Genomic DNA, 12,988 nt, shown 5'->3' with positions numbered 1-12,988 from the left:
GAGCTGAGTTCCTCCAGCAACTCCTTGTCTGCTCAAGATTCCAACAGCTGAGGCTTTTGTGGCCCTCAGCTTCATTATTTCCTACATTTCAGTGGGGAAGGTGCTCCAGAATGTTCTGAGGTCATGAAAGTCACTAATGGAGATCTCATTTTGTTGAGGGGGGACTTGATAGAGGTGTTTAAGATTTTAAAAGGGACAGACAGAGTAAACGTGGATAGGCTTTTTCAATTAAGAGTGGGGGAGATTCAAACTAGAGGGCATGGTTTGGGATTGAAAGGGGAAAATTATAGGGGGAACATGAGGGGAAATTTCTTTACGCAAAGGGTGGGAGGGATGTGGAATGAGCTTCCGGCAGACGTGGTTGAGGCGGGATCATTGGTTACATTTAAGGAAAGACTGGATAGTTACACGGAGAGGAGAGGACTGGATGGGTATGGACCGGGTACTGGTCAGTGGAACTAGGAGGGTGGGGATTTGTTACAGCATGGACTAGTAGGGCCGAACTGGCCTGTTCTGTGCTGTAAGTGGTTATGGTTATGGTTCTGGTGTCCTTAAGAATACATAAAATTCCAATAATGTGGCATGATTGGGGCAAGAGTGGGGCTGAAATTCCCCATTTTACAAACTATTGGATATTACTTCTATTAATATCTTTCTTTGGCTTGGCTTCGTGGATGAAGATTTATGGAGGGGTAATGTCCACGTCAGCTGCAGGCTCGTTTGTGGCTGACAAGTCCGATGGGGGACAGGCAGACACAGTTGGAGCGGTTGCAAGGGAAAATTGGTTGGTTGGGGTTGGGTGTTGGGTTTTTCCTCCTTTGTCTTTTGTCAGTGAGGTGGGCTCTGCGGTTTTCTTCAAAGGAGGTTGCTGCCCGCCGAACTGTGAGGCGCCAAGATGCACGGTTTGAGGCGATATCAGCCCACTGGCGGTGCACCTCTGTCACGATGGCCAGTGGAGAGCTCGCCATATAACACGATCTTGGGAAGGCAATGGTCCTCCATTCTGGAGACGTGACCTACCCAGCGCAGTTGGATCTTCAGCAGCGTGGATTCGATGCTGTCAGCCTCTGCCATCTCGAGTAGTTCGAATGTTGGAGATGAAGTCGCTCCAATGAATGTTGAGGATGGGGCAGAGACAACGCTGGTGGAAGCGTTCTAGGAGCCGTAGGTGATGCCGGTAGAGGACCCATGATTCGGAGCCGAACAGGAGTCTCTTCTATTAATATACCCTTATATTTAACTTCAATTAAGAGTGGGGGAGATTCAAACTAGAGGGCATGGTTTGGGATTGAAAGGGGAAAATTATAGGGGGAACATGAGGGGAAATTTCTTTACGCAAAGGGTGGGAGGGATGTGGAATGAGCTTCCGGCAGACGTGGTTGAGGCGGGATCGTTGGTTACATTTAAGGAAAGACTGGATAGTTACATGGAGAGGAGAGGACTGGATGGGTATGGACCGGGTGCTGGTCAGTGGAACTAGGAGGGTGGGGATTTGTTACGGCATGGACATTTTGGTGCCACAATGTAGTAAAATTTCCAATGAATAAGATAGCTTAAAGAATGGACAGGAAATGGGGTCATAATGAGTTGGAAGGAAAGTGTGGGAACAGGGTTTCCAGGCAACTTAAAAGTGCAGGAGTTGAGATGGGACTCCCAAAAGAATGGTAATGGGGTTCCAGTGAGATTGAAGCAAACGTGAAACAATGGCCCAGGTGAATGTAAAGAGAGATGGAGCAACAGAAATGGGGCCCCAGTGAGTTTGAAGGGAGTGTGGGGACAGGGTCCCAATGAGTGTGAAGGGAGGTTGGACATAGGACCCAGTGCAATGGTATCACAGCACCAGCGACCCAGGTACGATTCTGGTGCCATCTATAAGGAGCTTATATATTCTCCTCATGTCCACGTGGGTTTTCCCTGGGTGATCCAGTTTCCTCTCACCCTCCAAAAGCACACGAGACTGCGAGGTTAATGAGGTGTAATTGGGTGGCGTTCAGGGGCGTTCAATGGTTGGAATCAGCTTCTATCCTGTTATAAATTCAGGTGCTCCCCTACTTACCCTGAATACACCTGACCTTGACTGATCTCGGAAGCTAAGCAGGCTCAGGCCTGGTCAGTACTTGGAGGGAACACCAGGTCCTGCAGGTTTCTGTGAAGGGTGCTGGGCAAAGTTGCGATTCTCTGTCTGCCTAGTCAAAACCTAAAGAATTTCATGTATGTTACATTCTAAATGTAGTATTACATGACAATAATGGAACCTTTACCTTTACATACGATGGCCTGACTTACGATTTTTTGAAATTATGCTGGTTTGTATCCATACTTTCAATTTTGAATTCCAATCTGTTTCCGCGCTTGCGATATGCAGCACGCCATTCTCTTGTGATGCTGGGTGATGGCAGCATCGCGAGAGGGTATCGTACAGCACTCTTCATTCCCAGTGTGTTTTCAGCTGTGTATGTTAGTGATATTTTTCAGTATGGAATAAAGATATTCAAAATTTAATTATAAAAAAATGCTAGGTGCGGCATTCTTTCTTGACTTAATTTTTTTTCGACTTACCATGAGTTTGCCAGAACGTAAGTTGAGGAGCACCTGTAAATTAAATGGTTTCTAAAGGTGAGGATAGCTGAGCTACTCTGTGACCCTGAGGATTAAGGAAAGAAAAGCAATTGAACTTGGCTGAGATCTCAGCACCTACCTGAGAGACTTTCCTCACAACATCTGTGCTGATGCTGAGTCCCCGGACAAAGGAGCGAGCGGCAATGAAGACACGGGTAAGCCGTATCTTGAAGAAGCGAGGCACTTCACCAAAGGGCCTCATGGGCTCTGCGTGCTTAATCATACACTCCAGGTAGTCATCGCTGATTTGATAGTGTGGGTTCTGATGCTTGAATTGGCGCTCCATCAGTCTCGACCAGAACTCATTCAGCACCTCCTCCAGGTTGATGTTGGCACCCTTGTAGTAACGGCGCAGGTCGTTGAACAGGTCCTTGAAGATCTTGCTATTCTCAAAGTAATGCAGTCCGTACATGTGTGTGAACCTCCTGTGAAGGTTCTTTTCCGATTGGTCCAGCAATTCTTGGAAGTAATCTGTGGATGAGAAAGCCAATAGTCACTCACTGTGCCCAACATTCTTGTCCTCCTTAGCACAATCCACCCACATTTCCTAGCCAGGATTGCTGTGGGGAATTCCTCATGGTTCAGCATCTGGCTGAGCAGGGGCCATTTCCCAAGCTTCATTTAAATCGCGAGGGCCCTGGTTTCCATGCTCTCTTTGAACTTGTGGCCATGGTGAGGATGTGGGGGAGTCTTAGACCAGAGAGAACAGCCTCAGAATACAAAAAAGTTCCTTTTGAACATAGAGGAGGAGGAATTTCTTTCCCCAGAGGGTGGTGAACCTGTGGAATTAATTTCTACAGATGACTGTGGCCAAATCATTGGGTATATTTAAGACGGAGATACTGTAGATAGGTTCTCAATTAGGAAGGGAGCCAAGAATTACGGGGAGAAGGCACGAGGTGGAAAGGGATAGTAAATCATACACTGATGGAATGGGCCAAATGGCCCAATTCACTCCAATGTCTTGCATCTTACCAGAGCCATTCCTACAATCCTATTAAACCCACTGAGGGCTTGCTTCCTATTGAGACCCTATCCCCATATATCTTTCAAACTTACTGGATCCTCATTCACACTCTCCCTTTAAAACTCACCAGCCCACATTTCCTGTGGCACAGTTTATTCTAGCTTGTACATTAATGCTTTTCATCCTATGCTCCAAATTATTTCCTGGAATGCATTCATTCTCACATCAACTACTGTTTTTTATTTAACTACTACACACAGGTCAGTTCACCTTCCCACCTGGATGCCCTTATGGGAGATGAGAGGAAAATGAGGCACCTGGGGAGGGAAACCACGCGGTCACGAGAGAACAAACAAATTCCAGCCAGGCAGTGCCTGAGGTCAGGATTGGATCCAGATCTCTGGGGCAGTTCTGCTGGCTGCACCATTCTGGTAGTTGGATGAGAAAGCATCTCAGGCCATCACGCTAATCAATCTCAACCATAATCAACTCCGTCTGCACTTGCCACCGCCTCAGAAAAGCTGTTCTCAGACTAAAATGTGTTTTTACTTCAAGTCTGCAGACTCCAGTCACACTCTGTTCTCCCCCTTTCTGTCAGGCATAAGAAACATGGGCTTGCACACATGAACCTCCAGATTCAAGGTCAGTTTCTTTCCTGCTGTCATCAGATTCTTAAATGGACCTGTGGCTGGTGAAAGATGATGCCCGTGCACATTTTTAACTGTACTTTTCTCAGTACCTTGCACTTGATCTTTGTAAAACTCTACCCTGTATTCTTGATTTACTGTAACACTGCAGTCTGCTGAACTTAACTAGGGGTTGACTTGCCTGGATAGCATGCAAAACAATTCATTTCAAAAAATGTAGCTGTGTTGGTATCCAGAGACTGTCTCTGGGCAAATCTCATACCTTCCCCTTGTAATAGAAGGTACGGTAACACTGACCTGCACAGGCCCTTTGGAAATAGGTGGAACACTCCTTGCATGTTTGAACCAATGCCTGAAGAGCTCAGCATCTTTGCAAATTGAGTTGAAACCCAGGGCAGCAGCTTTTTATCAGTTGCTAATGAGACACGGTTGCCTTTTACAACCGCAATCTTTCTTTCTTTGATTAAGTGTGTGGCAGGTTGCTGCAATTTTGTTTTTATAAAGGGAGCTTTGTAAAATTCAACGAAATGCAAGCTATTTAATTTCTACTTCTTTCAGCTTGACTCGTTAAGGCCAGGGATAACAGAGCACAGGGAGGCTTCCAATCGATTCTACTCAGCAACTGATTAAATAGTGGTCCGTATGCAAAAGCTTTTTGGTCCATTTTCTCTTCAAACAACACTAAAATTCATCACTTTAACATTTGAGCAGTGGAGTACGTTGTTTAAGTAGCCACTTTCCTGGCAATTTCCTTATGTTTGAGTATTCCATGATTCTCCCAAGGCCATTACAGGCCAAGGCTCATGCTATTCCCATTTAGCATTGTTGCACACTAGCGAGCATTGCAGTAGAACAGGCAAGAGTGAAAACTAGATTTGATATGTCTCTTCTGTTTCCTCTGCCAGCTCAGACCAATCCTATTGTTAATACAAGAACATTTGGTGCTGGAATCTGGAGAAAAGAAGAGACAGGTTGGAGATATCAATGGGTCAGGCAGCATGCAGAGCGATAAGTGGATCCTTTGGGACATGACCCCCGTTGAGACCATCTTTTAAAGTGTGGTGTGGAGGGCCATAACTATGAGCCTTTCACCCCTCCCTTTTATTCCTGATACCTCCCTTTCCCACCTAAAGTCATGATATGGGATTCCAGCCTGAAATGTGACTGACCATTTCTCTCCATGGATTTGGAAAAGGGGAATGGGCGCAGGCTATCCACGTAATTGAACACGCTGTGGAGAGGATGCGGAGAGTTTGCAGAGAGGTAGAGATAGGTTAAATGAATGGGCATGGGTCTGGCAGACAATGTTGACAAATGTGAGCTCCTCCACTCTGGATGATACAAGAGAAGATTGAATTAGTATTCGAATAGTGAAAGATTGCAGCATGCTGTTGTGCAGAGGGACTTGGGAGAGGTAGTGCATGAATTGCAAAAGGTTGGTTTGTGTATGCAAGAAGGCAAAAAGCTGTTGGCATTCATTTTTAGAGGATTGAATTCAAGAGCAGGGAAGTTCTGATCTCATTTGAGAAAAGATATATTGGTTTTGAAGGTAAAACATGAAAGTCTGCAGACTTGAAGTAAAAACACATTTGCTGGAAAAACTCAGCAGGTCAAACAGTGTCCTTGATATAGCAAATATAAGGATACAGAACCAATGTTTCGGGCTTGATCCCTTCATCAAGGTATGAAAATATATAGGCAGGTGCCCAAACAAAATGGTGGTGGAGGGGGGCAGAGGAAGAAACACAGTCCCAAAGGCAGGAGGTAATAGGTGGAGAAGGGAGGGAGGGCACAGCAGCAAGCAGGGGGAGGAGGGATGGATCTGTGAATGGAGAGGGGAGTGGTGGAGAGCCGGAGGATAGAAGGGAGAGGGAAGGGAGGAAGAACAGGGAGTAGGTTAGGCACAACTGGAGAAGTCAATGTTAATGCCATCCAGTTGGAGAGTGCCCAGACAGAAAATTAAGTGTTTCTCCTCCAAATTATGGGTAGTCTTGGTGGGACCAGTCTGCCCATGTCCTCATGTACTATCCCACCAAGACCATTCTAAGTTGAAAGAGCAACACTTAACTGGGTGGCATTAATATCGACTTCTCTGGTTGTGGCAAGCCTAACCCTCCTTTCCCTTTCCCTCCATCCTCTGCTCTCCACCACTTCCCTCCCCATTCACAGAGCAATCTCCACACCCCCAGTTTTCTTTCTGCCCCCTCTCCCTTCTCCACCTCCTGCCTTTGGGACCGTGCTCCTCCCCCTTCTGCCCCTTCCCCACCATTTTGGTTGGGCGCCTGCCTACATCTTTTCATACCTTAAAGAAGGGCTCAAGCCCGAAACATTGGTTATATATCCTTATTTTTACTACAGAAAGAACACAGACCTGCTGAGTTTCTCTGGCATTGTGTTTATGCTGGTGGAGGAGGTGGTTCACCACTTTGATTCTGGAGGCGAGAGGGTTGGCCAATGAGGAGAGATTGAAATGCCTGGTATTGTAATCAATGAAATTCAGAAGAGTGGATGGAGGTCAGAGAGATATAAAAATATGAAAGGGATAGAAACGGTAAGTTGTTTCTACTGGTAGGTGAGACTGGAATTTGGAGACATAGCCTCAAGATTTGGGGGAGTAGATTTATGACGGACAGAAAGTAGTGAATCTGTGCAATTCTCTGCCCCATGAGGCAGTTGAGCCAACTTCATTTTGTATATCGAAGACACAGTAAGGAAGATTGTTGCACATTAGGGGAATTAAGGGTTATGAGAAAAAAGGCAGGTGGGTGTAACTAGCCCATGGCCAGATCAACCATGATCTTACTGAATGGTGAAGCAGGCTCGACAGGCTAGATGTCGGACACCTGCTCCGATTTCTTGTGTTATGTATTTACAACAGTCTCCACTAAATAGAATCAGAGAATTAAAAAAAAAAAAAAATGTTTTAATTTAGACCTACAGCACGGAGACAGGCCCTTTTGGCCCAGGAGCCCGTGCCACCCAATTACACGCAACTAACCTACAACCCCACTCTGTTTTGAATGGTGGGAGGAAACAGGAGCCCCTGGGGAAAACCCACGTAGAGGCGGGGAGAACTTCTACTGTGATGAAATGCTTTGAGAGGCTGGTCATGGCCAGAATTAATACATAACTAAGCAAAGATCTTGGAGCTGCTGCAATTCGCTATCGTCACAATCGCTCTACAGCAGATGCAATACTGCTGGCCCTCCACTCAGTTCTGGGTCACCTCGAAACAGCAACTCATATATACGGTTGCTTTTCAGCGACTACAGTTTGGCCCTTAATACCATTATTCCCTCAGTGCTGCTTAATAAGTTACAAACTCTTGGCTTCTGTACCCCACTCCTTGACTTACTCATTGGAAGAAACGTCTCCTTCTCACTGATCGTCAACACAGGCGCACCCCAAGGATGCGTGCTTAGCCCACTGGTCTACTCATTATACATCCACAACTGTGTGACCACAATTCCAGTGCTATCTGCAATTTTGCTGATGACACCACAGTTGTCGGCAGAATTACAAACAGTAATGAGGAAGCGTACAAGAGGGAGATAGATCAGCTCGTTGAATGGTGTCACGACAACAATCTTGTGCTCAACGTTAACATAACCAAGAAGATGATTGTGGACTTCAGGAGGAAGTCAGGGGAATGCGACACAGTCATCATCAAGACCTCAGTAGTGGAGAGGGTCAACAACTTCAAATTTCTGCATGTCAACCTCTCCAAGGATCTGTCCTGAAGCCTCCACGTGGATGCAATCACAAAAAGGCTAACCACCGGCTGTACTTTGTGAGAGGTCTGAGGGGATCTGGTAGGTCACCGAAGACTCTCGTCAACTTCGACAGGTGTACTGTGGAGAGCATTCTGGTTGGTTGCATCACTGCCTGGTATGGAAGCACCAACTCTCAGGACAAGAATAGACTCCAGAGGGTTGTTAACTCGGCCTGCGACATCACAGGCATCAAACTTCACTCCATCAAGGACATCTACATGAGGCGGTGTCTTAACAAAAGCAGCCTCTACCCTCAAAGACTCCCACCACCCAGGCCATGGCCTCTTCACTCTGTTACCATCGGGAAAAAGCTACTGGAGCATAAAGGCGAGCACTCAGCAACACAAGGACAGCTTCTTCCCCGCTGCCATCAGTTTTCTGAATGATCAATGAACCAAAGACACGGCCTTACTTTTCGTGCATTATTATTATTATATTTTTATAGCAATGTTGTGAGATGATTATAATATGAATGTTTGCGCTGTGACGCCGCTGCAAAACCCCAAATTTCACGTCTTGTTCATGACAATAAATTGATTCAGATATTGAACGCTCTATCTCCTCACAGACAGTGCGGGATTTGAACCCTGGTCCCGATCTCTACTTCTAGCTTTGTGCTCACAGTGCCACCCCAAAATAATTTAACACAAATCCATCTACAGTTTTCGAACATTTAGGACAATCCAGGAGCCAGCTGTTTGGCCCATTAGGTTTACACTGGCTTCCAGCAGAGCTATGCCATCAGTCCTCTCCCCCTCTCCTTCTTACCCTACTCCAGCATTTTCTCCCAACACACATGGCCTTTAAATCCCCTTCGCTGCCACTTGCCACAAAGAGGTAGTTCAGGCAGCACCCTCTCAGAGAGGCTTGGTTTGTGTAGCAAGGAAGGTCTTAAAAGGAGAAGGGAGCAGCATTCACAATTGATGCAGATGGCTCCCCTGCATTGGCTACCCCGGTAATGCATACAGCAGAAAGCACTGCTTGCAAACACACCCAGCCGTACAGCACAGAAAAAGGTCCTTCGCCCAATCTGTCCACACAGACCAGGCTGTCCATCTGAGCTTGTCCTTTTGGCCCATATCTCTCCAAATCTTTCCTATCCATAGACCTGTGGAAATTCCCTGCACAGCGCTGCTCAGCACTGCTTCCCTTTTGTGTGGTAGATGCTTAGCCACAAGGTAGGATTCATCCCTCAATTATGTGTGAGCCGTCGCCCTCGCTTCAGCTGCTGAACCCTGGGCAGGATGTGGAAAGACCTGATCTTGATGGACATGTGTTCCAGGAATGGACACATGGCTGGTGATCACAACAGTTGGGCCAAAGTTTTGGTCATTGCTTTTATTTTTAGCTGGTGGATTATATCAATTTGGAGTGTTACCAAAATATATGAAATAGCTGGGACTCTTGTCTTTTTGCTGATGTGAATGCAGCAATTGTTCCTTCGCCAATTTATTATAGACACCTGCTGACTAATTTTCTCTCGGGTTCGGCATGCCAAAGATTCTAATCACAGTGAACACATATTAGAGTGGTCACTCTTTACACGCGGGAAGGCAGCTGGGCTCAACTCCAAGGCTGCTTGTGGATGGGGTGAGCCAAAGAATGACACAGCACGGAAACAACCCCGTTGGCCCAGCAAGTCCATGCTGCCCATCAAACAGACTCCTCTGGTTCTACCGCACGGAGCAGGCCCTTCAGCTCAATTCGTCCCTTCTAGCCAAATTCGCATTCTAAGTTAGTCCAATTCACCTGCATTTTGGTCCGTCTCCCTCTCAACATTTCCGATCCATGTATCGGAATGATACACAAATGATATATGAATGTCACAATTGTACCCACTGCCACGGTTTCCTCGGGCACCTCGTTGGACCACCCACAAAGTGGATAAATTTGTCAATCAGATCCCTCCTAACTCTTTCCCCTCTCGCCTTAAACCTATGCCATCTAGTTCTAGAATCATCTACCCTGGGGAAAAAGACAGTGAGAACTCACCATGACTATATATCCCTCTATGAGGTCACCTCTCAACTTTTTATACACCAGAGAATAAAGATTCAGCCCATCTCACCTTTCACTATAATCCAACCTCTCCCGTCCCAGCAACATCCTGGCAAATCTCCTCTGCACCCCTTCTAACTTATTGATATCCTTCCAAGACCTGGGAGATCACGGTACTCCAAATGTGGGCTCACCAACACCTTTACAAGCTCCCAGCTTTTGTTCTCAGTACGCAAATGTATTAAGCACCTACTTTACCACCTTTTCAATGTGTTATACTTACAGGGAACAATGTGCCTGCACTCCTGGACCTCTCTCTTCTATAATACTCTCTGGAGCCACAAAACTCCTACCCACTTACTAACGTGCGACACTTCAAGGGCGAGAGTTAAATTCCATTTGAGGCCTCACCTTTCCAACTGATCTAGATCCTATTGTTAACTTATCTTTCCTCACTATTCATTACACTACCAACTTTGGTGTCAGCTGCAAACTTACTCATTATCTTAACCATTTTGCCTTCCAGATCATTAATACAGAAAACAAACAGCAGTCTACCCAGTAGTGATCGCTGGCCTCCAGTCAGAAAAGCAACCTTCCATCAAAACCGGGTCAGCTCACCTTGTCATAGGCCTTGCTAATGTCCATATATAAAACATCAGCTGCCCTGGCCCACAATCCTCTTGGTCTCATTTTCTGCTTGAATCCAGACCAGAGCCTCAACATCCCTCATCTACCAGGGTTCCTAAAGCTTGCCGGCCTTGCTCTTCACCGTAATACAAACACACCTTCACAAGTTCACAAGATAAAGGATCATTTGGCCCATTGAATCTGCTCTGCAACTCCACCCTGAGCTAAACCGCTCTCGCATCTCTTTCCAAGTTCTGGCCTTTTCCCCATATCCCTTGATAGCCTGACTAATTAGAAACCGATCAATCTCCTCTTTAAACTCCCCCAATGATCGGGCCACCATAGAGGGGATCCACAACCCTCTGGCTAAAGAAATTTCTCCTCCTCTCTGTTTTAAATGGGTATCTTCTAATTCTACTGCGCCCTCTTGTCCTGGATTCACCCACCAAAGGAATCATCTTATTCATATCTAATCTGTCCAATCCTTTCAGCATTCGATATGTCTCAACGAGATCCCTTCTCATTCTTTTATACTCCAATGAACACAGCTCAAGAGCTGCTAAACATTCCTCGTATGTTAGCCCTTGCATTCCAGGAACCATCCTGGTAAATCTTCTCTGTAATCTCTCCCAACATCATTACATCCCTTCTAAGGGGCTCCAAACTGCACACAATTCTCCAAATGAGGTCTCACCAGTGCCCCATGGAGCCTAATCAATACCGAACGCTTGCTATCACACTTTTAACCTCATTCGATCATGATCTCAGGTGTGGAGTTTGCAAGTTCTCTCTCTGACTTCATGGTTTCCCATAAGTGCTCCCATTCTTCCCCCACATCTGGGTGCGTAGGCTAAATGGGTGCTGTAAGCTGTTCCCTGGTGCAGGCGAGTGGTGGAATCAGGGAGAGAGTCAATGGGAATGTGGGGAGAATGAAATGGGATGGGCCAGTGGTTGCAACAGAGTCAGTGAGCCAACGGTTCTGTGTGACTCCTTGTTCAATGCTGTATGGTTCGATGGGTTGTCGTTGCCAGTTCAAAATCGCTAATCACTCTTAAAACTTTCCGTTGACACAACATTCCTGCACTCCTGAAGGCAGCAAGGCTTTGTTCATGTCTATAGAATCATTGAAAATAGCTGCAGGAGAAGGCCAATCAGCCCTTTGATCCTGCTCACCATTCAATACGATCACGGCTGATCATGCAACCTTAGTTCCCTATTCCTGCTTTCTCTCTACATTCCTTTAATCCCTTCAGCCTTAATGGCCACATCCAACCTCCTTTGGAATAGATCGAGTGAACTGGCCTCAACACCTATCTGTGGTAGGAAGTTCCATAAGTTCACAACTCTGAGTGAAGAATTTATGATCACTCTATTATAGTGCCATCCACTCAGGCTGCAGTCTGGTGCAGTCTGTACGGAGTTTATACGTTTTCCATGGGACCTGCATGAGTTTCGTATGGATGCTCTAGTTTCTCCCCACTCTCCAAAATGTTTGGGGTTGTTAGTTAATTGGGTGCAATTGGGCAACATGGGTTCCAAAGACCAGAAGTGGCTTCCACTGCGTTGTAAATAAACAAAATAATAAAGTTTTAAATGTATCTTTTTTTAAAAAATAAATTTAGTCAAGCAGACCATTTTGGCCCACGTGTCTGTGCTTCCCAATTTACACCAAATTAACCAACAACCCCAGAACGTTTTGAATGGTGGGAGGAAACTGGAGCACCCCCGTGGAAAACCCACGCAGGCAAGAGAAGAACATACCAACTCTTTTGAGGCAGCATGGGATTCGAACTCCGGTCCCGATGACTGGTGCGGCAACAGCGTACGGCTAACCGCTACACCAATTGTGCTGTGCCATCTCCTCAGCTCAGTCCTAAATGGCTTCCCTCTTATCCTTAGTCTGCCACCTCGTTCTAGATTTCTCTCACATCGGGAACATGGTGTCAACATTGAGCCTGGTTAGAATTCTCTATTTCGATAAGATCCCCTTTTTGTTCTTGAAAATTCGAATGAGTATGGCCCTGGTCTTTCTTCATCCATCAGTCTTGCCATCCCAGAGATCAGTGTAGTGAACCCTGGCTGCACTCCATCAATACTAAAAAAAACGTCCTTCCTCAAATCACTTGTGAATCCACAGCACTCATCCACTGCATCCTGTGCTACTCCTGTGGTCTCCTCTACATCGGAGACACTGGGCGCAGCCTGGGAGATCACTTTGTTGAGCACCTTGGCTCTGTCCGCCGCAATAGCTTGGATCCGCTCCCCCCCCCCCCCCCACCCCGCAGTGGGCCACCCATTTCAATTCTCCAGCCCATTCCCTTGCTGACATGTATATTGTCCATGGTCTCATGCAC

The 12,988-nt window shown here is 46.3% G+C and overlaps 1 protein-coding gene across 1 annotated transcript in view; it reads right to left on the bottom strand.

The window, feature by feature from the left end:
• Nucleotides 1-12,988, bottom strand: part of LOC138742232 (glypican-1-like) — a 191,994-nt gene that overhangs the window by 63,642 nt on the left and 115,364 nt on the right. Inside the window, exon 3 of the mRNA XM_069896344.1 lies at nt 2,699-3,090. Within this exon, the coding sequence (XP_069752445.1) occupies nt 2,699-3,090 (392 nt within the window). The remainder of the gene's footprint in view (nt 1-2,698; nt 3,091-12,988) is intronic.

Source organism: Narcine bancroftii, chromosome 9 (genome assembly GCF_036971445.1).
Source record: "Narcine bancroftii isolate sNarBan1 chromosome 9, sNarBan1.hap1, whole genome shotgun sequence".
In the NCBI taxonomy this organism is placed as follows: domain Eukaryota; kingdom Metazoa; phylum Chordata; class Chondrichthyes; order Torpediniformes; family Narcinidae; genus Narcine; species Narcine bancroftii.
The sequence above is the reverse complement of the archived record's forward strand: the minus strand, read 5'-3'. Positions and strand labels throughout refer to the sequence as shown.